General features: G+C 51.3%; 1 protein-coding gene across 1 annotated transcript; it reads left to right on the forward strand.

The window, feature by feature from the left end:
• The first annotated feature begins 6,227 nt into the window (after positions 1–6,227).
• Positions 6,228–19,576, forward strand: ANHX (anomalous homeobox). Its single transcript, XM_024739852.1, has 8 exons — positions 6,228–6,476; positions 8,641–8,768; positions 10,725–10,848; positions 11,683–11,896; positions 12,306–12,426; positions 17,370–17,498; positions 19,146–19,230; positions 19,490–19,576. The coding sequence occupies exons 1-8, from the start codon at positions 6,228–6,230 to the stop codon at positions 19,574–19,576; spliced, it is 1,137 nt and encodes a 378-aa protein (XP_024595620.1).
• Positions 19,577–25,759: the final 6,183 nt, after the last annotated feature.

A 25,759-nucleotide genomic window follows, 5' to 3' on the forward strand; every position in this document is an offset into this window, starting at 1 on the left:
TATCCACTCTCACCACTCTATTTCAGCATTGTACTGGAAGACTTAGCTGACTGCATAAGGCAAGAAAAAGAAATTAAAAAGATACAGATTGGAAAGGAAGAACGACAACTATTCAGAGACAGCATGACTGCCTTCACTCAAACTCCATTTAAAACTTTACACACACACTAGAAAAGCCACCATAACAAGTCAATTTAGCAAGACAGCAAAATGTAAAATCAATATTCAAAAATCAGTTCTATTTTTACATACTTGCAATATAAAATGGAAAATTAGGGTTAAAATGCACAGCTATTTATGATAGCACCAAAAACCATGGAATAGTTAAATGTGAGTGACATGAAATGTATGCTGAGAACAACAATGAAGAAGGGAATAATAATGACCTGGACAATGGGAGGAGGTGCCCTGTTAATGGATTGGAAGATTCAATGTCGTTTAAGTGTCAGTGTTCTCCACACGGATTTTTAGACTCAATCCCATTCCAATAAAATTCCCAGGAAGATTTTCTGTGAAAACTGACAAACTGCTTCTAAAATTTATGTGGAATAGCAAAGGAACTAGAATACTCGCAATTTTGAAAAGGAAAAACAAAGTTGCAAGACATATACTCTTTGATTTCCAGGCCTGTCATTAAGCTACAACAGCTATGACAATGTGGTATTGTGAAAGGACAGACATACAGATTAGTGAAACAGAAGAGACTCCTGAATAAAACTACACACTACATAGTGAACCGATTTTTGTCAAAATTACAAAATCAATTCATTAGAAAGAGAATAGTCTTTACAAAGAAAAAGGTGCTGAAACACTTGCACATCTGTTTGAGAAAAATATGTGTCTTGGTCTATACTTACACCATATACAAAAATTAATTTTTTGAGGAATATACTAGAGGTTGAGCTTCCAGCTAAAGGGCTGATGGTGAGCATTTAATATATTTAATTTTACATCTAAGACTAAAATGAGGGTTGAGCAAAGATGGAAGAATACTATATAAAGATATTTTCTGGTAAAGTAAGAATATGAAGTGAGCATAAGAAGAAAGAGGGTTGGGGGAAGTAAGATACTGCCATTGATATTAGGAGGAAAGCAAAGGATACCACTTTAACTCTTAGGCTGATAATAACAGATGGAGAAAAGTGGGATTCAGGGCACTATAAGAAGATATAAAAGTAATAACTGGAACAATATGAAGCCTAAATTACAAAAGAAATTATTTGAAAGAACAAAGAACCACACAGAAGAAAAAAGTAAATATAAATAGGTTACACTGAAATGATGGAGGGGGACGGAGAAAAACCATTTATGGTGGGTGAATTCCAACTGATAAATGTAGAAGAAATGATGAAATTAGAAAATTGTCATTAGGCAGCCACTATAGTAAAGATTGTTTCAGGCAGGAATTAGTACTAAAACTTGTAAGCAAAAGTATTATGAGGAACAAATATTAGTCTCAAAGTATTTTCCTTTCAGATACTTCTTAATTACAAAAATAGTAATGTTAGATTGAGAAATTTCAGAAATTAGGAAATATTTTTACATAAATGATGGTAAAATACAATGGTAAAAAGTGAAGGAAAATGTATAGCCTTAATGTAATAAGAAAAAGGTTGAAAACCAATTATCTAGTCTTCTATTTCAGGAAGCCACAAAAGAAAAGCAAATTAAACTCAGAGAAAGTAGCAGGAAGGCAATAATGAAGAGCAGAAATTGATTAAATAGGAACCAAATGTACAAAAGAGAAATTGCCACTGAAAGTTGATTCTTTGATTAATAAAATTCACTTCTGATCAAGACAAAGCAAGACAGGAAAGCAGCCGCATAGCACAGGGAGATCAGCTCGGTGTTTTGTGACCACCTAGAGGGGTGGGATAGGGAGGATGGGAGGGAGATGCAAGAGGGCGATATGGGGATATATATATATGTATAGCTGATGCACTTTGATATAAAGCAGAAACTAACACACCATTGTAAAGCAATTTTACTCCAATAAAGATGTTAAAATAAAATACTGGAAAGAAAAAGCAAGAAAGAGGAAAAAAAATACATTGCCAGTATCCAATATGAAATGGGATATCACAACAGATTTTACATGAAAGTAAATAAAGTAAACGTAAAAGAAGGTTATGCAATAGGCAAACACATTTGACAGTTTAGATAGTAAGGACAAATTCCTTAGAAATCACAACTTAAATTCGATATAAGAAGAAATAAAAAACAAATCAGTCCTAAATCTATGGAAGAAATTGAATCCAAAATTAAAAACCTTTCCACAAAGAAAGCTTGAAGTCTAGATGCCTTCCCCAGTGAATTGTTCCGAAATTTAAAGAAGAAATAATTCCAATTCTATAAAATTTTCCAGGGAGTAGAAAAAGTGAGAGAATGCTTCCCAATACTTTTTTTGAGACCTGCATAACTTTGGTGCCAAAATTCAACAAACACACTAGAAAAAAAGAAAATGTAGACATTTATTTCTCATGAACAGAGATGCAAAAATCCTAAACAATGAATTAACAGATGGAATCTAGTGATATATACAAATTATTTCATGATCAAGTATGGTTTATTGTATCCATGCAAGGATGGTTTAATGTTACAAAAACAAACCCCAAAAACAGGGGATTTCCCTGGTGGTCCAGTGGTTAAGACTCCACACTTCCAGTGCAGGGGGCACGGGTTTGATCCCTGATCAGGGAACTAAGATCCCACATGCCCCATGGTGCAGCTAAAACAAACAAACAAACAACCCCCACACACTGAGATCTATCACAGTTACAGAATAAGGGAGAAAAACCAACCCGAGACACAGAATAAAAGTAAGTGATGAAATTAAACAGGTATTTATAGCAAAAGCTCTTAAATCTAGTAATAGAGAGGAACTTCCTTAATCTGATAAAGCATATTTACAAAAGAAATCTATCACAGACACTTCATGTTGCAGACACATCATGATTTCATTTCAGGTGAAATAATGCTCTCTCCTTGCATATAAGAATAGAAAAAATGACACTATTACCTCTTTAATTCACCATTGGAAAGAAAGAAAGAAAACTTATCCATTCCTATACAATATGTTTATGTACTTAGAATACCAAAAAAAAAAAAACCCCTGAAGATAAACTGTTAGAATTAAGTGAATTTAGCAGACTTGCTAGGTAGAATGTCAGTATACAAAAGTCAACTGTATTTCTGTATATTACAAAACAATTAGATAATTGAACTAAAAATACCATTGACAATAGCATCAAAAATATTGAATGATTAGAAATAAGTCTAAAGAAAGGTGTGAAAAGCCTCTGTACAGAAAACTGCAAAATATTGCTTGAAATTTCATAAATGAGATCTATTTTGTATTTGTGGATTGGGAGACTCAATATTGTTCTCAAACATTTCCCAGGGACTTCCCAGTGCAGTGGTTGAGAATCTGCCTGCCAATGCAGGGGACATGGGTTCGAGCCCTGATCTGGGGAGATCCCACATGCTGCAGAGCAACTAAGCCCATGCACCACAATTACTGAGCCTGTGCTCTACAGCCCACGAGCCACAACTACTGAGCACGTCTGCCACAACTACTGAAGCCCACGTGTCTAGAACCCGTGCTCCACAAGAGAAACACCACAATGAGAAGCCTGCAGAGCACAACGAAGAGTAGCTCACACTCGCTGCAACTAGAGAAAGCCCGCGCACAACGAAGAACCAAGGCAGCCAAAACTAACTAACTAAATTTATATTAAAAAAATTCCCAAATTGATCTATAAATTCAGTGCAATCTCAAAGTCCTAGTATATGCATTTTTGTCAAAATTAACGAGCCAATTCTGAAATTCCTGTGAAGATGCAAAGGGTGAAGCATAGCAAAGACAGGAGGAAAATTGAAGGATACACACTGAATATCGACTTATCCCATGATTAAAATAGTATGGTTTTATGTAAAGCTAGACAAACAGAACAATGGAACAACAGATCAGAGAGCCCAGAGGCAGACCCACACATGTACCATCATCTGATTTAAGACAAAAAGTGCCACTGTAGTGCAATGGTGAAGACTCTTCAATAAATCAGGTGAATTGAATGTCCTACAGGGTGTGTGGGGGGTTGACACACTCATACCTCGTACCATAAGTTAAAATTATTTCCAGATTAATTGTACACCTAAATGTAAAGGGGGAAAAAATAGACCTTCTAGAAGGTTTCATGGGGGAAATTTTGTAGCATTTGAGAAGGCAGATCAAGTGCAAAAAAGGCAAAGCTAACATTTGGTGACTTAAGTCCAGCGTGGTCACCGTGGGGGGATAGTGACTGGAAACCAGCATGAGAGAGCCTTGAAGCATGCTGGAAACGGTGAGGACACAGTATCTGCATGTATGGGAAAATCAGAGGTAAACCCTAAAGATCTGTGCACTTTATGTAACAAGGAGAGAAAATCAAATTCATCAAGAACTTACACAACGTGCTTTCATTTTCTTGGACTTGTATGTCTGTTCAAGTTTTCACATGTAATATTATGTTAATTTAAAATGCTTTTGGTTAAGTATCTATTTAGGCTTGTTTCAATGACAAAATAGATCGATTTTTTCCAGCTCTTCACAGAGTAGGCAATCAACAGGTCCTGAGAGGATGGATCCCTCAAACGGAGGGACACTCACTCATCTGTGACGTCAGCGTCCAGCCTGGGCCTGGCGTGTAACAAGCATGGTTACTGAGTAACGATAATGTAATGCGCAGCGAGACCTCCCTCCTCCTCTCCCACCCTGCGAGTCAGTGTGCTGCTGGGTGACGTGAAAACCAACACTTGGGGGCCAGATGGGAGCGGGCTAACCTCAAACCCACCCTCTACCAGTTCTGTGACTAGACCAGTGACTTAACCTCTCTGATGGGCATCTTGTCCTATGGGAATGATGGCAAAATACCCACTTCACAGAGTCCCGTATGCTCAGTAAATAGACCCTGGGCTCTGAGTCCCTGTCCCCCTCCCTGCACCTGACCTACCACCAGAGGCAACGAAGGTTTGTAGCAGGTGAAGTGGGTCTTCTTTGGGCCCAGCACCACTGCCCAGCCACCTTTGAGCCTGAAGCAGAAGGAAAACTCGATAATACTCATCTCATCTTTAAAAAAATTTTTTTTAATATTTTCTCTAGAAAAAAAAAAAAAGCATTCCTAGTGCCTCTGGGTCAGTATGTTGGGAGGGTTTTCCTGTTCCCTGCCCCACCTGCATCTGCCATCTTCCAAGAAAGGAAGGACAGCTGAGTCACTCTTTCAAGCTCTTGTTTACGTTCCCTCTGTCCTTCTCATCACTGTACCCAAGACGTCACACATCCTCTCTCTTTTTCTGTCAGGCACCGGTTTCCCAAGGGTGTTCCCCAGACGGCCTGCTCCCCGTAGTTCTGTGAACCCACAAATGGCCCAAAGAAGCTTGGTGCCCGAGGCGGTGTGAGGGCAGGGAGCCCAAACTCCAGCAGGACTGTGCCGGAGGCCGGCACGTGTTCATTTCTTTGTCTCGGTGCCTTCCCTCCCTCCCTCCTTTTCTCTTTCTCTGTTTCCTTGTCTTCGTCCCTCCTTCTTTCCTTCTTCCCTTCCCTTTCTAATTTTATTAATTTTTCGGACTAGAGCAACCCTTAAATGTTTGTGGTTTTCAAATATAAAGGTTTTTTTCCCCCAAAATTAAAATAGTTAAAAGCGAATTTTGCTGGTCCCGCCTCAGCGGTCCTCTGACTCCCCTCCGAAGGAGCGCCTAGGGCGTCTGCGCAACCCCTGGCCCGTGGCTCTGCCCACCCGCTCCGAGGCCTTGCTCTCCGTCTGGCAGATGCTGGGGGGATCTGATGACCCCAGCGCAGGTGGGCCTGTCCCCCATAGACCCCGGAGAAGGAAGGAGGAAATGCAGTGACAAGCGGTGTGAGAAGTGGGGGAAACAGAGAGGTGGCGCGGCGGGTGAGGGGCACGAGGGCACCAGATAGAGGTTCCAGGCCTGCGGAGTGAGAAGTCTGGCAGCGAGAGCAGCGAGCTGGGCCTTGGTGCACCGCCAGGGTCTACGCTGTTGTGGCGACTACAAGGAAAGTCTGGCGGGCCCTGACGCGCCACCCTCTCTCACTGCTGCCGCAATACAAGTACCTGTGGCGGGAGAGTCCTCGCATTGTTGGTCTGAGGATTGATGTGCAGTCAGCCCATCAGCGCTGGTGGTAGTCCTGACTTTCGTCTTGTTTGCAGAGGAGTCCAACCCGACTCGGGATGCAGAGCTTCCTGCAGCTGCTGAGGGGAAGCGGAGGTGCTGGCCTGCCCTTGGCGGACCTGGTGACCCTCGCAGGCAGGCTGTGCCGGGAGGTCCAGGACGACCCCGCCCAGGTGCAGACCTTGGTCACGGCCGTGCTGGACAGCCAGCTCCGCCTGTACCTCTTGGACAACGCGGACGTGGCCCTGGTGTGCGCCAGCGTGCTGGCCCAGCAGGAGCAGAACCGGGCTGCCTGCCAGCTGCTAGAGGTAGGACCGGGCTGGGGCGGGGAGAGGGGCAGCATCCCACAGCAGCCTGAAGACGACAGAAGTGCCCAGGAGTCAGCAGGAGCCTGGGGAGAGCTGCTATAAGCCGAGCCAGGGCCGTCCACTCTCACTGTACTAGGTTCTAACTTGCCTGCTAACCCGAGACAGAACTGACCATCTGTCGGATCCCTCTGGTCCTGGACCAGTGGTCCTGGCTTGGAAAGTTGGCACTCCAGTTAGTGAGGCAAGCAATCAAACAGACCCAGGACCGCAGTCCCTTAGCTGCGGGTCTGCATCCGGGAACTCTGAGACCACAAGTATCTTTGTCACTCCTCCGGTGGTACTTTGAACCTCAACTCAGTTGGCATCAAACCTGAGATGCATTGATGGGAAACTATTTTTGTCTTTATTTATTCACTTAATGTTACTGCCATACGTTTTGCTACCCAAATCCTGGTGTGTTTGCTTGCAGGATGCTTCCTGCCCTAGATCGTACTGGGATAGTGCAAATTATGTAGTATATACCTGTGTTACTTCCTAAAGTGTGAGGAATTCTGAATTCCAAAATACATCTGGATCAAAAGGTTTTAATAAGAGATTTGGGGGCCTGTGTTTCCCTTTTTCACTCCATAATACAGTCCATGCATAACTCATGCTGAGTTTACCTTCAAGATACTAAACTCTGCCCAGTTCTTTGTTTTTGCTCCCTCTCCCCCAAGCCCTGCAGCACCCTCCTGGCGCTCACGCCCCACCACCGTGTCCTCTCCTGCCCCCTCTATTAGTCTTCACGTAGCAGCCAGAGGCAGTTTTAAAACTGCAGATGGGACCACGGTACGCACCGAGGCGCGGGTCCAGAGCCTGCCATCCCGTCCTGGCTCCCGCACGGTGGCTGTGCTGGCTGCTGGCCGTTCTCCTGGAACTCCCGAGATCTTTGTCTTTTGACCTTTGTGCATGCCGTTCCCTCTGCCAGAGGCTGGACACCACTCTGTGTGGCTGGTGCCTTCCTACCTGTCTGGTTTCTGCTTTAAACGTCACCCCGTCGAGCTAGGACTTAAGGGAGCCCTCATCCCCCTCTGTGGCTCCTTCCTCAGCTCACGGTTAGAAACCTGTCTATTTCTCGATCTGTGATCCGTCTCCCCTCCTGCACTGCAGGCCCCAGGAGCAGGGGCGTGTTAGTTCTGCCCATTAAAGGATCCCCAACACCCAGCATAACACCTGGAACATAAGAGGGCTCAGCCTTCCAAATGTCAGAATAAATGGGGTGAACACACAGAGTTGAAGTAGCTGCCGTGAAGGCAATCAGTGATGGAATGTGAGCGTGACATCAGTGATGGAAAACTCCCAGGATGGGAATAACTCAGGATGGTCCAGAAATGTCTCTGAGGAAGCGATGTGTTCTGAGACCTGAGAGAAAGGATGGGGCTACCACATCAAGAAAGGGCATTTCCTGCCAAGGGCCACTCCCGCAGGTGGGGAGGCTCCAAGTGGGTTCCCTGTCTGACAGTTGTGCTGACGTCTGCATCCTAGCAGGAGACTGCAGGCCTCAGCCCAGCAAAATGGGCTTTTTCTGATGCTGTTGAGAGGAAGCTAAATGATTCTCAGCACCTCCCTCACCAAGATGGGCCTGAGAACACTGGGGTTAGAGGCACGAACCACATACCACAGGGGCTGTGTCCAGGGGAGGCCCACACTCAGCGTCCTTGGCCAGCTCTAAAGTCTGGTTACATGACCAAGCCACACTGGGTTGGGGAGCTGTCACTGGCACAGACCGGGACCCCTTCATCCCCCTCAGCTCAGATTGAACTCACTGAGCCCTAGGGGCCCGCCCTGCTGGTGGGAGAGAAAGGCCTTTCACGCAGGACGGGGATCAAGCCTCAGGCCCCTCAGACCTGACCATGTGGTTCTCAGCACGGCTCGGCCTCTTGGGTGCTATGGCCACAGCCCGGAGTTGGCCTTCCCCTTGCCTGGCCCTCACCTGGGAGGCGAGGGAGAGCTGTGCCCGCCTCCCATTCGTGGGAGGGCCTGCTGGGGGCAGGAGCCCGGCCATGGGGCTCATGCCCTTGCCGCGGGGCACCAGCGAGCGGATGTTCTTAGCGGTCAGTCTGGGTCTACGGCGGGGCTCCGGGGCAGGCGAGCGTGCCGGGTCTCAGCAGGCTCTTGTCCACAGGGATGCCGGGTGCCGGGTGGCAGCCTGAAGCTGGTGCAGCTCTGGAATGACATCCACTACCGTCTGGTCATGAAGAGGCTCGGCGTGGACACGCTGACCCCGGTGCAGAAGTTCCGGTGCAGGAAGAGGTATGCACCAGCCTTTATTGGCGCTTATTCCCCGGGGCTCCCAAGGGATTTGCCCTCCAAGACCACAGAAGGACTTAGGTGAAGTAGAGGCAGGGAGATAAGAGGAAGCAGTGATAGACAGAGGGTAATAAGCTCCACAGCAGCAGGTGCCCTCCTCTCCACTGCTCGGCTGGCTGTGGGGACGCTTTCCGACCTGTGCCCACAGGGCGAGGACAGGGAGCTGTTCCCAGGACCCAGGCTGAAAGTTGTAGCTGCAGCAGGAGCCACTGCCTGTCAGTGAGGGCCCTGCAGTGAGGGAGGCGGCAGGTGGGCACCCTGACCTTGCTCGCTTCCTGCAGGATGGGTGCCCCTCAGCTCAGCTAATGCCCATGGTCAGGCTCTGCAGGTGCCTGGCCCGGATCCCAGCACGGCCCCTCAGGGCTGCAGGACCTTTAAGAGAGAGAGAAAGGTGAGGGTCTGCAAGCACCACATGAGATACACGTAGTGCTTAGAAGGCCGTCTGGTACACGGTGGCTGCTGGATGGATGTTGATAACAATTACCACCATGACCATTATCAGCACTAAGTACGCATTACGACTACTAGTTATCATCATTACCATCATCACCGTTCGTGGATGAGGACACCAAAGCACAGAAAAGTTAGTCACTTGCCTGGTTACACACTACAGAGATGCAAAGGCAGGATTCCAGCATAGACATCGAGACTGGAGAGCCTTTGTTCTTGACCTTGGGTGTCCCCCACTGGCCAGAAGGAGCTGCAGGTCTTGCTCTGAGCTCCTGAAAGCCCAAGTGACAGGAGTTTCTGAGCCATGGGCCTGGTTGATGGAAGAAGAGATGGATTCCTTTTGGATCAGACGGAATTTTTCTCATGGTGCGCACCAGATATGCCCTCAAAGCCCAGCAGTTAGTCAGCCTTGAGGTCTTCAGGGATGCGGTCAGGTCCCTCCATATAGGCTCTGACAGCCTGCCAGAGGGTGGCTCAGCAAAGTAAATGCCTTGGGGACCAGCATGCAGTGTTCGTGAAGAGGCCCCTGGTTGCTGCGCGTTACTAGAGGTGCTGGGGCCCTGCTGTCCTGGAGCTGCCCGCGGGTGTGGATGATGGACAGCAGACCAGGAAACAAAGCAGATCCCATAATTTAGAGCGAGGAATGCTAGACGGAACTCGTTCAGTAGAGGGCTGTGACTCACTGGCCCTCTGCTTGTGGTCGGGCTGCAGCACAGGGCTGAGCCTGGGGGAGCCTGAGCACAGGGAAGGCGTGCTCTGGGCATAAGGAGGGGGACACTGGAGCCACAGCAGATGGTTAATGCAGGAGCAGAGGTGGGAGGTTCTTGGAGTTTCTGGGAGTGGCCATGGCTGGGGAAAGGGTTGTGTCAGGATTGACTCTAGAGGATTTAATGATAGGTTGAATGTACTGGAGAAGGTAAAGAGAAAAAACCTGGCTGCAGGGCTCTTGGCCTGATTGGCAGGGACGTGGTGGTCTCTCCCTGGGATGCGCAGGATGGGCTGGGGGACGGTGTGGGGGGCGGGAGATTGAGCTCCACTGGGATGTGTGGGGTGTGTTTTCGATGTTCATGGGGGTTTGTTCAATTGGCATTTGGCTAGCATATCTTGTATGGACCGGTGCTGTTTGCTTATATGTCACTTTTTTTCTTTTGGAAAAATTCCAGTATACACTCAGTAAAGAGGGTAGCATAACATAACCAACCTCACTACCCTCATCCCCCAGCTTTAACAGTCATGGCCACTGGTCAGTGAGTGGTACTGGAAACCCTGGTGAAAGTGTGGGGTGTGGGCCCAGGCAACACGAGACCCCACCCTTGTTCAGGGGATGGACCCGGGGACTGCAGCACACAGTCCTGCAGGGGAGGGGGGTGGCCAGTGAAAGGACAGGAAGTCCAGGGGAGCACAGCAGGTACAACAGAAGAAGCTGGGGGTCTCACTGTTCTCATCCAGGAACCCACCGCCTGCCTCCCTCTGCCCTGACGGCCTCAAGAGCCGGAACTTCCCCAGAGAAGTTCGCCAGAAGCTGCAGGAGTTTGCTTCGGGTGTGAGCACCAACCCCAGTAAGGCCGAGCGGGTAAGAGCAGATGAGAGCGAGGCCCGGCAACCCTCCCCTTAGCCTACCCTCCCCGGTCCTTAGGGGACTCCCACCCTTAGGTGACATCACCACCCTTAGGGGATTGACCCGCATCCTCAGCCGCACCTCCCCGCCTCCCCAGTGGCCTATCTGCCAGGGCGCTGGCGCTCTCCGCCTGCCCTGAACTGCCCTGGGGACGGCACTCTTTGGCTGGCAGCCGCCTGCACACGTGGCGGGGTTAGTTTCATCACGGGAGTCTTAATACCCCGTCATCCAGTGTGGCTTCAGCAGGTGCTCGCTGAGCACTCACCGCGGCCGGGACTCCAGCAGGAGGGATGCACGGGTGAGCTCTCGGGAGCAGGTGGAGGGGGCAGCAGTAAGAGCCTTGCCGCTCATAAAGCTGGCGTGCTCCCTTCTCTCCCGGTCCAATCAGCGGGGCTCTCCCAGTGATCGCCCCGCCCCTTCTCTCCGGGTCCAATCAGCGGGGCCCTCCTGGAGCTCCGTGCTGTGGCCCGTGGTGGTTTGGATCTGGCTCCTGAGGAAGGACAGGTGCTTGATCACAGGGTCGGTCGAGGCCGACGCGCTCTCGCACCGGCCCGGCGGGCGGGCGGTCAGTGGTTTGGTGGCGCCTCGGGAGGGTCCGGTTTGCAAGCCCTGCCGAGCCCTCCTGGCTGCGAGTGGCCGTCGGCCGGGCGGCGGCTTGAGGAGGAACAAGGCCAGAGGCCACGGCGCCGGCCCGCATGATGCCCCGGCCGCCCTGTGTCCCGGCCCGCTGGTGTCCCGGCCCCGCGTCTCAGGAGCGGGCTGGGCAAGCGGCGTGTTGTTTCGGCGCAGGAGGACCTGGCCTCGGAGACGCGCTTGACCACGGAGCAGATCTACAACTGGTTCGCCAATTACCGGCGGCGCCAGAGGGCCCTTGTGCAGCGTGCGGCGCCAGCCCGGGACTCGGCGGAGGACCGCACCGCGAGGGAGGCCGGCCCGATCCCCCCGCAGCCCACAGGCCAGCCCCACCTTGGCTCTGGGTGCGTGGACAGGCCTCAGTGGTCGGGTGAGTGGCCCCTCTCCCAAAACCTGTGTCTAGGGCCAGGCCGAGGTAGGGTCACTGGTTACAGGACAGGGTCCTCTCCACCAGCCCCTGCCTGCACGTTCGGTACTTCACCCTGTGGGAAGCAAGATCGCTGAAGCTGAGGGTCAGGTTGGACTCAGGTGGGGCTGCAGCCGCGTTTTGCGTTGAGAGGTTACTTTGCGGCCAGGGCCAGGAGTCAGTGGGAGGGAGCCAAGCACTAGAATTTAGGGTGCTCCGGGTTCCTAATTATGGGTGTTGATTCAGACCAAAGACAGATCAGGGGACAAACAAAGAATACTGGGCAGCCAGCATGGCTGATCTTAACCTGCTGGGAAGGAAGCTGGGACCCTGAGGATCACCCAGCTTCCCCTTCTGTCTGATCGGCTTTTAGCAGGACCTGAGGAAAGTGGGTCTGTACAGACCCAGGAGACCACCCAAGGGCCGTGGGAGCCACTGGTCCTGGCCCCAGACTTCTCTGGAGACGAGACCATGCCAAAGTCACTGGCTCCCAGGTACTGCCACCCACGTGGGCCCATGGGACCATTCCCTGTTCAATTCCCCATCTTCAGTGGGAGACCAGGCCTGGAGTGGGCGTAGGAATGCCTGCCGGGCACTGGGACCTGCTCAGTGATGGCGGAGGGCAGATTCAGCTGAGACCCCAGGTACAGGGGAGCCACTGGCAAGGAGCCCACGTCATGGACTCCAAACTTGTTCCCTGGAGCCGGACTCACAGCCTGACTTCATGTAAATTTTGGTGAATGGGGAAAACAGAAAGAAAAACATGCAGACCTATCTCCTAAAGGCAAACCCACTGTCCTCATGGTCTGCTTCTCTCTAGCATTTGGTATGGTTGGTATATCATTAGGTTAGTAACAGCCAACATTTCTTGAGTTCCTGCTACAGACCAGGCCCTGCCTAACCTCTTTCCCTCACCCTGTTGCCCCTGTGGTGCCACACAAACTGCTGTGAGGAAAGTGCCGGCCGCAGCGGGACTGAGTCTGAGTGTGGGACCAGGTCCACGTCTGCGTAAACATCAAGCTGTGCCCACTTTTTCCATTTACACTTGTGTTTTAAGCATCTCTCATGACACTACCTGGGCTGGCACCTCACGTCCAGGCTGGCACTACCCAGGTGTGTGGCCTTAGGCAGGTTCCCGTGACCTCTCAGTGTCTGCTTTTTCTCACCTGTGAAATGGGGATAGTGATGGACCCTGCCACGCATGTCATTACACAGATTACAGGGGCGGGGGGTTGTTAACAGAAGCCCAGGAGCACCATCTGAGACACAGGGAGCATTTGGGGAATATTTTAATTCTTTAAATTGTTAACTGCTGCCTAGCACTCCTTTAAGATCCACCTTCATTTAATCTTTCACCTATTAGGTTCTTGCTAATCATTTTCAGCCTTCAATATTGTGGAGCAATGTTCCATTGAAGGCCCTTGTAAATAAACTGCTAACGTATCTTAGGTTTCCAGGGCTAGTGTTTTTTGTGTCTCTGGAACCCTTGCAGCCCCAGGGAGAACTGTGGAGGCAGCGTGATTGGGGTGGACCCCACAGCCATCTGTGGCTGCGTTGAGTCCGGAGCCTAGATTCCCAAACTGGGCTGGAATCTCCTCCCAGGCCCCACTACCCCAGCCTGAGGGATGGTGTTCACTTTGCTCCCCAGGTCTCTGCAGGGTGGTGAGATGTACCAGGAGGGGCCTAGCCACGATCCTGCCACTCTTCCTCCCGTCTTCCCTGGCTCTGGTTTCTGCCCTCTGGCTGCTGGCAGCGACATGCTGGACCCCTCTCTGGGTGCCCCCGAGTCGTGGCTGACGTCTCTTGCACTGGAATCCTCCAAGGAAGTTTCCTTCCAGACTAGGCCACTGATCCACAGTCACGGGCTGGACCTCACGATGCGCCCTGCAGATGCTCCTCTGGCTGTGTCCATCACCGCCCTTGGTGAGGCCAGCCGCACAGGTGGGTCTACGCTAGACAGACCATGTGTTTCTACATCAGATGCCTCAACTGCTTGTATGTTACTTGACGGGGAAGAATTTTGAGGGGCCAGGACTTTCTGCTTGAATCTCTCATATTTGATTAGACCCCAAACCAGTGCAGTTGGAACAGGCTCTTCCCACCAACAGCCTGGATAGTTTTCATTTTATTTTTGTTTTCAAAATAAAATGTGCACGTGACTAAAAAAATAAGATGGTGAGGAAAGAGTTGAAATGAAATGAAATGACTGCCGCCCCTGTACTCCAGTCCCTGTAACTAACCAGTCAGCAGCTGCTACAACGGAGGAGGGCTGAGCTGTTCAGACCTCTAGCTCTCTCTTCCTAGTTTCTTCCTTAGTTGTAACTGTCGCTATAAATACCTTTAAAGAATACGTATTCAGGTATATATTTCGTGCACCAAACACGATAGCATCTTGTGACATCCCAGCTTCCAAGGAGGATGTTGGCACTGAACTCAGCCTGTCACCTGAATTTCTTAGTCTTCTGTGGTTCCATACAGGTCGTCTTGTAGTTTGTCATTGCCTCCCTTTTTTCTTACATTGTCTGCTTTATCACATCCCTAACTTCTTGCAGTGTCTTAAGCATCCCCTTTGAAGATTTGTTGCCAGGGCCTCCTTCCTGCTCCCAGTCTGGTGTGGAGCCGTCATCCCAGGAGCACCTTTAACTGCTTCCCTGGGTTTGCTTCAGCGTTTCCTTAATTGCAAGTCTTGTTCTTTCTTTCTTGACTCTTGTTATGTTAGAGAATGTCTTTAATTAACTCTGTAAGAAAGGGTGCCTTCAAGGTAGTGTCTGTTTCCTTGCATCTTCTGAAATTGTCTTTAATCCGCCCTCAAGTTTGATTAACGACTTGTCAGGGACAGAATTCTGAGTTTAAAATACTTTTTACCTTAGAAATTTGAAAGCAACATAGCATCCAATTATAGCATCCAATGTTGTCATTTTAAGTTAGATGTCATTCTGATGTTCACGTATTTTTCCTTTATTGGAGCTTTTTATTTTTGAAGTCTTGGTGTTCTGAAATTTCACAGTGATGGTCCTAGGTGTGAGTCTTTTGAATTCACTTTGTTGTTAAGCTTTTCAATTTAAAGAACCAGAGAACAAGGTATTCTTTAAGCTCTGGGCACTTTTTGTGATTTTCTTTGATAGTTTCCTCCTTCCAGTTCTCTCTTTAGAGCACAAATGTTATTTGGATGTTGGAAATCCTGGACCAATCTCCCAAAATGCTTACCTTTTTAAAAAAATTTCTTTTTTATTGTATGTGCTTTTGTCTTAAACTTTGTCTTCTGATATTTTGACAATTATACATTTTAAGAGAACTCCAACCTCTCTTTTCTTTTTTTTAAAAATTTATTTATTTATTTATTTGGCTGTGCCGTGTCTTAGTTGTGGCACGTGGGGTCTCTAGTTGTCGCGTACAGGCTCTTAGTTGAGGCATGAGGGATCTAGTTCCCTGACCAGGGATTGAACCTGGGCCCCCTGTATTGGGAGCATGGAGTCTTAATCACTGGACCACCAGGGAAGTTCCCCAAGCTCTCTTTTCTTATTTCTGATTTTCCTTTCTTCATAGATCATGTTACTTGTTTTTTTAATAAGTTTTTAAAAATAAATTTATTTATTTAGTTTTGGCTGTGTTGGGTCTTCGTTGCTGCACACGGGCTTTATCTAGTTGTGGCGAGCGGGGGCTACTCTTCGTTGCGGTGTGCAGGCTTCTCATTGAGGTTGCAGAGCATCTGCTCTCGGCGCGTGGGCTTCAGTAGTTGTGGCTCGCAGGCTCTAGAGCACAGGCTCAGTAGTTGTGGCGCACGGGCTTAGTTGCTCTGCGGCATGTGGGATCTTCCGGGACCAGGGCTCGAACCTGTGTCCCCTGCATTGGCAGGGGGATTCTTAACCACTGCACCACCAGGGAAGCCCCGATTGTATTACTTTTTATAGATGCAGTATCTTATATTTCTCAGAGTATCCTAGTTAGTAGTTTCAGAAAATGTGCTTTCTTGCCTGAAGGGGGGAATGTTGTGGTTGTGGATTCAGGCCCTTCCTTGAACAGAGGAGGAAGAGGTGCCCCAAAGAGGAAGAGCCTGGAGACTCATTTCTCCGAGGCAGCTTTTCCATCTGATCGAATTGGTCTTTGATTTCAGAGACCTTTCCCTGTCCATGTTTACTAACAAGGCTGGAGTTGGGATGGGCAGTGGCCAGCCTCATACTGGGAGGAGGGAAGCTGGTCTTTACACCATGTCCAGCCTATGTGAGGGGTGTGTTCTCTGGGAATTGGAGAGCTCCCTGCTGGTTGCCTGAGCACCTTGCTTTCCCTCCCTCCCTGCAAACCTCTCAGGGTCCTTGGCCCCTGCTTATGCCCCAGCTTCCCTTCAGACAGCCCCCACCATGGGATCAGACCTGTGCCCTGCATCTGCAGAACATGGACATCTCTCACCTGCCAATTACCCTTCCCGTGACACTCCCTTTGTTCTAGGCTTCGGGCTTTTTATTTCTGTTTTTCTTGGAGGAAGAAGATAAAACACACTGATCTATTCTGTGTAAACTGGAAATGTTCAAATTAGCAGTTAACCATATTTCCTGGACCTCAGACTATCTGTAAAGTTCTGCAGGAAAGGGGAAACAGCAGAAGGCGGAGGTGGAGTCATGCACCAAATGGTTAGGAAGGTCTCGGCTCTGGCAGACAGGAGGGAGGACTGTTGTTTGGGGTCTGAGATCGGGGATGCATGCTAGTTTTACCACCCGGATAGACTTAGGGCAGCAATGGACCTTCCTTCTTAGCTCACTTTGCTCCTAAACGTCTGTCGACCCAGAATTGATCACGTCCACAGGGGCTTGCCTTTTAGGGTGAAAGACAGACACGCTGAGAGATTTTCTACAATATTTTAAGTAGAGAGAAAAGGCAAGGTAAGGTAGTAACACCTGGCACTGCAGTGAAATCATGGTGAAACCCAAGGTGAAAGGGGAGGGCAATGGCCGTGGGCTGGGCCAGCACGCTGAGAGATTTTCTACAATATTTTAAGTAGAAAAGGCAAGGTAAGGTAGTAACACCTGGCACTGCAGTGAAATCATGGTGAAACCCAAGGTGAAAGGGGAGGGCAATGGCCGTGGGCTGGGCCAGCCTGTGGTGAACGGGGGACACCGCGGGGTCTCTCCTCAGACAGCCGTGGTGGGCGTAGGGCGGACTGGGGTGCTGAGTCTCTTTGTTTGGCACTGGGACTGGCATGAGATCTAGAATGACAAAGAGAAATTTGAGGTCAGCAAAACTTGACCTTGTTTTGGTCTTTGGGAGCCTGCAGAGGCCACTGAGGTCAGCAGTGGTGGCTGTTCTTCCCTCAGCGCGGGAGCCGAGGCTGGGGGCTGCCTCTCCACGGAGGCCTGTGTTGTGCTGCACGTAGACTGTGCTCCCTTCCCCCAGCACTGGGTTGTGGGATTGCTTCCCGTGCAGGATTCGCTGACCCTCCCAGCAGCAACGCCCGGAGCACATACCTGGAGGAGGGTCCAGGTACCAGCGGTGGCCAAGCGGAGCCACAGGCGAGCGGCTTCCTGGTGCCCCGGCTTCCACTGCAGGGTCCTGAGTTCACCCTCACCCAGAGGTAAGCTGCAGAGCCACAGGGCTCAGGTGACGCTTCCTACGGGCTGTGGGCAGGGTGCCTGGTGCACAGACTCACCATCTCCAATGGTGCAGAGTGCGTCCTTTCCTTGTGGATTTCTGGAAACCTCAACAGTCCCCCATCCTACATCTACCGAAAGAAGGTGGTAGTCTCTCCCTCAGACAAGCATTGGAGCAGATACGGGCGTCCGTTCTGTGGGTGGTGCTTAGGCCTTCACGCGTCCCCAGAGCTCTCCCTGGGCCCCAGCAGCCTCTTTCAGGCATTTTCTTTTCCCCAAAGACTTTTAGCTTCTGGACAGCATCAAGATCCTGATTGTATATTCCAAATTGGAGTTTTAAAGGGGCTTGGGACAGCCGTGGCAGCGTCCAGAGGCTTCACAGGAGGCGATGTCGGGCCAGGGGTCCTCCGGTGGAGAGGGAATCTACGATGGGGACCGCAGGACAGGGTCCCCAGGGTTCGGGGTCTCCCAAGTTGGGAGCAGAAGGCCAGGTGCCCAGCGAGGGAAGAATTACTGGGGGACATGGGAGAGAAGGGGAGGAGCCTCCCAAGTCAGAGGCTCTGCTTGTGGAAACAGCCAGATGGTGGGAAAATCCAGACCATGCTGATGGACTCACTTTTCCATTTATGACCGGGAGCCACACAGAGCAGCCACAGGGCCCCTCATGGCCTGCTGGGCCTCCCCACTGGCTGTATCACCCTTGGACTCCAGTGCCCCAGCTCATCCTTGCTCTGATCTGGTGACCTTGATTCCTTGTTTAAAAACTGCTTCATTGGAGTAAACCAACATGTTTAGACGGTGCACAGGACAGTTTTCCGAGCGTGACTTACGTATCTCCTGCAAACCATAGCTGTGCTGCTAGTCATGGGTCGCAGGGCTGCTCCCACCCCTGCCACCCCAGGACGAGGGCCTGCTTTCTTTAGCTGCGTTTTCTAGCGTCCGTATAAGTGAACTCATACAGCGTGGACTCTTTTTCGGGGTATGGCTTCTTCCACTCAGCCTGACTCCTTTGAGACCTGCCCCTGCTGCCGTGTGTGTCCGCACCCCTTCCTCTTCATGGCTGAGGCCGAGCCCTTGGTGTGGATTGTCGCCATCTGTTGGCGGGCCTCTGGGAGCTCCTGGTTTGGGGCTGCTGTGCACATTCCCGACGCGTGGTGGCCTGCGTGTTTGCCCTCGTGGCTCTGGGGGGAGTGCACGTGGCAGTGGGCTGAGCAGATCGCAGGGTGAGTGTGGTCTGACTTTGAGGGACCGCGTGATATTGTCCCGAGCGGCTGCATCCGCGTCCCCTGCCGCCACCCCGGATTTGGTCCTGAGGACCTCTGGGCTCCGTCACACCTCAGGCCTGTTCCTTTTCTCCCTTCACGCCTCTGCTTACCACCCCGTCCGCTGTGAGCCTGTGCTGATGTGCTCTCTGACTACCTGAGCCACCTGCGCAAGGTGTCACACAGGCCCCTCCAGCACCCTGCACACCTGAGGGCCCTGCAGGAGGAGGCCGTTCCCAAAAGAGAGTCCGGCACCAGGAAGGGCTTCTGATGGGCAGAAAGCTCTCAGGGTATGGCGCTCACAGTAAACAGCGTGAGCCTCAGACAGGGCCTGGAAAAGGGCCTGTCCTGATACTGTCCCTTTCCCAGCCCCCCGGAGCTGGCCCCGGCCCCGCCTGCCTTCCCTGGCCCCGTGCCGGCCATGGACCTGGGCCAGCCTATGCCCTCCAGCCAGGTGAGGCCTTCCTATGAGGTACCGTGGGTTTCCCTCCTAACTCCTGGGTCCTCAGCTTGGGACTTTGGAGTGAATAAAATGGACAGAGTTGAACATGGGGCAGGGATTCCTCGAGGCTGGACTTCGGTGGAATGAGAACTGGAGGCAGGTGTCATGGGGCGGAGTCCAGAGGGGCGGGTCCCAGGGTCAGGGTGACCCGGGTGGGAAGGCAGAGCCCACAGAGGGCACCTCCATGTGTGATGCTGTGTTGGCATTCCAGGTGCAGTGGCCCGATGGCCAGACCTCCAGCGACGCCTTCTGGGGAGCCAGGATGCTCCTTGAGTTTTCAGGGGGCAGCCTGGGCTGAGCTGCCCCTCGGGAGCCTGGCCAGCGCTCCAGGGGAGCAAGTGTGGACAGCTGGTAACACAAAGAAGGAGGTCCCCAGAGTTCCCTGGGGGTTCTGCTGAGAAGCACTGAGGGCTGCCATGTTTGAATAGTTTGGTTGGCAACTCCCTATACTGCAAGAAGCATCTGAGAAACATTTGTGAAGTCAGAAGTCCGAGGTGGGTCTGTTCTACTCAGGCAGCAGCAGCGTGCAGTCAAGCTCCTGGGCAGGCAGGCCCCTCTCCAGAGAGGAGGGTGTGGCACTGCAGCTACCCTCCTGCCCAGCCCCGTGGTGAGTGCGGCCCACAGGCAGGAGAGTGCTGGGTGGGGCACGGCGCCTTGCCCTCGCCGTTGTGATCCGTTGTGTTTGCCGACCAAGTGTTCTGTTCAATTAAAGTTTAATGTTCTGATGCGCCCCTCCCCCATTCACTTAACTGTCCCGGACACCTGCCCCGCCAGGCCTGGCCCCCATTGCACAGCGCGAGGGCACTACTCCACGCATCAGGACCTGGTGAGGGATGTTCGGACCCTTTCCACCAGCTCCGTGTTACAAGCAGCGTCCCGTGGGCATCTCTGCGCTCTGCCCCTTGCCTGGTCATTTTGCCCCGGGAACGAGGAATTGCCCCCAAGGTGGAAGCGGTGTGCTGAGCGCACAGGCCAGGGGCTGAGCTTTGGCGCCCGGGACTGTCCTCCCCGGGGATGGGCCCTTGACCCTCACCTCCCCATCCTGTTGGTCAACAGAAGTGGTACAGCGGGGAGCAAAGGCAGGTTTGTGCCCTCGGGGCTCACAGGAGAGTGGGGAGGGGCAGAGGACCACGGGGGCACTTCCAGGTGCTTGCTGGGGGGTGGGATGAAGTGGGAGCAGCTGAGAGCCTGGGACGACTGAGCGGACACTGGGAGCTCCCCGGGAGCGGTGTCTCAGCTGAGACCACCAGCACTCCTGCATCCCGTCACGTCCCACCTTCCTTGCCGGAAGCACAGGCAGGGCCGAGCATCACGAGTGACAGGGGTGCCACGTGGACGGCCACTCACATTCCAGGTTCCCGGAAACTCGGGCCTTTCAGTTTGAGAACATTTTCTTACTTTGAAACAATTGAAAACTGGCCAAAGGTTGAAAATGGGGTACAGAGATCTTTTTTCCCTTGAGCCATTTGAGAACAAGTTACTGACCTGCTGCTCCATCATATTCCCCTAATACTTTTATGTGTTTCCTTCAGATAAGGAATTCTACACGTGCACAGCACCTCCATGGAAATCAGGGAATCAGTCCTGGTGCTTTACTGCCACCTAATTTGCCAGACCCCATGAGAGTTCAGGTCGTCGTCCCAGTAATGCCCTGGATGTGAGAGAATCCAAATCTGCCCCATAGCACTGGCTGCCTCTACTCAACAGGGCTTTCAGTGCCCTTCAGCCTGGGACAGTCCCTGGGTTTTCCTGGCCTTCCATGACCTCGGCTTGAGTATTGCAAGCTGGTTACTCTGCAGAACGTGCCCCAAAGTGGCCATGTCTGACGTTCCTTGTGATTTGGGGTTGCATTTGGACGGAAGATCCCAGAAGTGACGCTTGGTCCTTACTGCGTCTTCTGGGCGGCGTGTGTCCTTGTCACTCACCCCACCGCTGATGGTGCGCATCTCCATCACCTGGTTAGGGTGTTGCCGACCAAGCTTCTCCACTGTAAAGTTCCTCTTTTTCTCTTTGTGTAAGTATTTTAGGGGGTGGTTCTTTGAAGCTATGTAAATAGCCTGTTTCTCATCAAATTTTCTATTAACTAATTCATTAGTTTCCCTAATGTGCTTACCTAATTCTCAGAATTCGTGAACACTTTACTCTCCCTTTTACCCCAGGTCTGGGATCTCAGACGTCACCGACGTTCCCCGCACATGCACACAGCGTACACCTCGCCACCAAGAGTCACTCTTCAACTTTATGACTTAGCCTTCACCCAAACGGTGATTGATGTAAATAACTGAGTTCCACAATGCATTTTACCCACTCTTTACCCACACAACCTGTCCCCGCATGAAGCACGCTCTCCAGGCTCACTCACCCTCATTCAAATTCTGCACGTGTCAGCACAATTAGTGAACGTGCCTTAGGGTTAGGGGTTAGGGGTTATAACGCCCTGGGCTGCCATAGTGTGTGCCACCCCTCGACCTTCCCAGGAAACATGTAGAGCTCTGGGCCTGTCCTGGTGTCCTGTGGCCAGCAGACCCTGGTTTCCCTGGGTGGGGACTGGTCACAGTCAGAGGCGGGACTCTGGTGAACAGGTCTCATGAGGACCCCCAGGGCATTTTCCTCCCTCCTACCCTTGGCAGACACTGGGCTCCATCCTGAAAGTCCCAGAGCCCTGACTCAGCCAGCTGCATCAGGTCTGCTTTGGAGGAAATGGACTAAAGTCTCTGGAGCTGACCCTTGACAGAGCGGACCTCCTGCGGAGGGCCACCCATGCCGCATCAGATGTAGGGAAGGAGGCAAGAGGCTCGCCCCTCCTCCACAGAGCACCTGGAGGGAGGGGGCTCTGCCCTCTGCATCCTGCCAATCAGGGCTCCTGCCCACCACTTCCCTCCCTGCTTCCTGGCTTGACCCCAGGCCCTTCTGAGAAGAGGGTGTTGGCCCAGTCTGTCCTGCTTGCCCTTTCTGAAAGGGCCAGCCTAAGCCAGGGGACATTGGTGAGATGCAGTGACCAGGCAAGAGTGCCTCTGTGTCTCCCCTACTGAGATGAAGATGCAGATAGCGGCCATTCCAACCTGCTGATGGCTGGGGGAGGGGCCCAGAGGATGGTGAGGGGTGGTGTCTGGCTACTCCTGGGCTTTCTGGGCACCAGGAACGGGGTGGGGGGGCGCGACCAGCTCCAGGGAGTCCCCTTATCCTCCCATGGCCCCCGGAGGCCGAGAGCTGTGTCCAGAGCTCCCAGACTGTCAGGGCCAGAGTGACCAGCCAGTGGTGGCCTTGGTCTGTCTGTGAAGGGCCCTGCCTCTACCCTCACCCACCATGGTCTGGAGAGAAGGGGACAGAGCAGAGGGTGCCTGTATCCGTCCCTTAGGGCTGCTGTAACAAAGTACCACAAGGGACTTCCTCGCGGTCCAGTGCTTAGGACTCCACACTCTGACTGCTGAGGGTGCGTGTTCAATCCCTGGTCGGGGAACTAAGATCCCACAAGCCGTGCGGTGCAGCCACAAAACAAAACAACGAGGTGCCACAAACCAGGTGGCTCAGAACAACAGAAATCTGTCGTCTCATGGTCCTGGAGACTGGAAGTGTGACATCTAGGTGTTGGCAAGGCCTTGAGGGCACCAGGGGGAGCATCTGATTCAGGGCTCCCTCCAGCTTCTGGTAGCTCTTGTCTTGGGACAGCATAGCTGCAGTCCTCCCTCACAAGGCATTTTCTGTGTGTGTGTGTGTTTGTGTGCGCGAGTGTAGTGTGGATCCGCTTCTGGAGCCGACCCCTGGGGAGCCCGGGCCTGTGTGTCAGTAACAGCATCCGCGGGGCTCGTGTGCGGCTTGACCTGGGCCCCTGCGGGATTACACAGCTGGGAGCCCTTCTGTGTGGCCGGACCGTGTTCATCTGAGTCACGCACTTGGTGCTGGTGGTGCCTGAGCGCCACGCCACTCCAAGGCTGTGTCGTTGTGGGTAAGCCATGCCTGCCCTCACTCGTGGTCCCGACGACACCGCAGTGTCCTTCCCCTGAGCAAGATGCCACCCTCTGGTGGCCTGCGGAGCCCGTGCTGTCCCCAGCCGGGACTCGGGGGACAGGGGGCGGGAAGGCAGAGTGCAGGCGTTGGTCTTGGGCACGGGCACGGAATCTCGTCCTCGGGGCTTTGCCCCAGGGTTTCTCTTTATTTTCTCACTAGAATTTCATCAGGGCTCCAGTCGACCCTTGAGCCAGCGGGGCTGGGGTGCCGACCCTCTGCCGTCAGAATGGAGTATGACTGACGGTCGCCCTCCATCACCCTGGTTTCGCGTTGGTGGATCCGGTCTGCAGCATTTTCTATTTAAAAAAATCCACACGTGAGTAGATCCGAGTGGTTCAAACCCGAGTTGTTCAAGGTTCAACGGTATTTTACGAAAGCATCCCCGCATTAAGGCACTGTCACTCAGGGCACACAGCATCTTTCGTACAGAAGAGGGTCATAGTGGTACTTCCGAAGGGCGGCGCGTGCTCCAGGGACCGGCTGGCCCCACCAGCCACCCTAGGGCCAGCGCCCCTGTGTTCTTGCCCTCGTGAAGGTTCTGGCCCCTTTCTTGTGACAGTGTTGGTGCCGTTGAACACGTTGATCGACACGTTGAAAAGGAGGTGTGTTAAAACTCACATTAAGCTTAAATACAGTCTTTACACCAAAACGAGAATATATGAAAATTTTTCCTTTCTGGCTTTAATGGAAGTAAGCTCATTGACAACTTTTTCCTTTTGTTGAGAAAGTCAGTTTAATAGGCAGCATATTTGTAATATTACATAAAGTATGTCTGTTCTGTAAACAGTGACATCCTACACTAAATGAAATACGTAAGCATATGACTTTGTTATTAAAATCAGAATTTGTTAAAGGTCACTCAACACTCAGCTATTAACTGTGAACCCAAATGGTCCGGGGTCTTTTCTAGTGGGAGATTTCTAAGCACCATTCCTAGCTTTTCTATGCTAATTGGTCTGTTTGCATTGTTCTTATTTTGGGGTCCATTTTGTTACTGTGTATTTTTACTAGGAAATCACCAATTTCTTTTAGGTTTCCAATCTGAAGCAACACTTCTTTTATTTGACTTTAATTTTCCCTCTCTTTCTAGTTTTCTACAGAATTGTCACAATTAATGAGCACTACTGAAACATTATTATTAACTGCAATCCATATTTTATTCTATTTAAGTTCCCTTCCTTCTACCTTTTTCTGTTCCAGAATCCCATCCAGGCACCACATGACATGTGATCATCATGTCTGTTTAGGCTCTTCTGGGCTTGGACAGGTTCTGAGACCCTCCTTGTTTCGATGACTGTGACAGGGTGGAGGAGGGCTGGGCAGGTACTCTGTAGGCTGTCCCGCACTGGGATTTACTTAGTGTTTTTCTCATGGTTAGACAGGGGTTATGGGTTATGGGTTTTGTGGAAGCAGATCACAGAGGTTCGGGGCTTTCCCATCACTTTATATCAAGGCAGTAGGCTCTCGAGACACTTATCACTGTTACTGTTAACCTTGGTCACCTGGCTGAGGTAGTTTGTCAGGTTCCCGCTGCGTTTTGGAGCCTTTCCTGACAGCTCCAGCCAATCCTGACGACTCCCCTCTCTGAGTTTCTGTAGCTCTGATCTTCCAAGTAACATGTTGCTGGTCTGCTTCCTTCCTGTAGTATCTGTTATCTAGGAATCCCATGGCTGGGAGTCTCCAGAAAGTTGACAGTTTTCAGGAGGAGAGAATATTCTGCTGTACCCTACTGTCCCTAGCTCAGTACTGGACTCATGGTAGGAAGGTGATGTATTTAGATCAAGCTTCTGATACCAAGTTACCCTGCTGAGTTTATGATTAACCTTTCTTTACAAAAGTGTATCCCTTTTCTTGTCCTGCCCCTGTTCCCCTCAGGATTGAGGAGTGTCAAACAAAAGGGGCGGGGGGCGGGAACTGGTCAGGACCCTGCAGAGCCCTTCTGGGTTCAAAAGACCCTCCATGTCCCCCATTTCTTGTTTGCAGAGAAAGGCTTTAGTCTCCTAGGCCTTTCCTGAGTTCCGAAGAGCGGACACATGTAGTTACTAATTAGGGAAGATAGGGAATGCAGAAACGAAGGAAAAGCAGGCCCAGATGGTGTCAGAGCAAACACCAGGGGCCAACCAGGAATTAAAATTGTTAACCCATCACATAGGCTCTAAGTAAATAATAAAATGCCTCAACCGTGGCCTTTGTTCCCTCCTAGAAACAGGTTAAAGGATGACAAGACCATGATTTTCTAGTTTGCTTTTCAGCGACATGAAGATCGATCGTAATCACCAATGACACATCGAGTCATAGGATGGCGCCGGGAAGCCTGCAACTGAGGTCTCATCAGGAAGCTGAAATCACCAAGACCCCCTCTCATTTACCCTTTTTGCCTTTAAAGACCTTGCATCTGGCTAGCCAGCAAGATGGACCTGAGACAAACCTGCATCCCCCATCTTCTGGACTGGTGCACAGCCCAGGTCTGGCC

Source organism: Neophocaena asiaeorientalis, unplaced genomic scaffold (assembly GCF_003031525.2).
Source record: "Neophocaena asiaeorientalis asiaeorientalis breed wild unplaced genomic scaffold, Neophocaena_asiaeorientalis_V1.1 scaffold757, whole genome shotgun sequence".
NCBI lineage: Eukaryota > Metazoa > Chordata > Mammalia > Artiodactyla > Phocoenidae > Neophocaena > Neophocaena asiaeorientalis.

Excerpts from the sequence above, each read along its gene's own strand:
- ANHX (XM_024739852.1), top strand. The coding sequence starts at position 6,228 with ATGCAGAGCTTCCTGCAGCTGCTGAGGGGAAGCGGAGGTGCTGGCCTG. Across the intron at positions 11,897-12,305 it reads GGACAGGCCTCAGTGGTCGG|CAGGACCTGAGGAAAGTGGG; the intron begins GTGAGTGGCCCC and ends ATCGGCTTTTAG. Across the intron at positions 19,231-19,489 it reads AGCCTATGCCCTCCAGCCAG|GTGCAGTGGCCCGATGGCCA; the intron begins GTGAGGCCTTCC and ends TTGGCATTCCAG.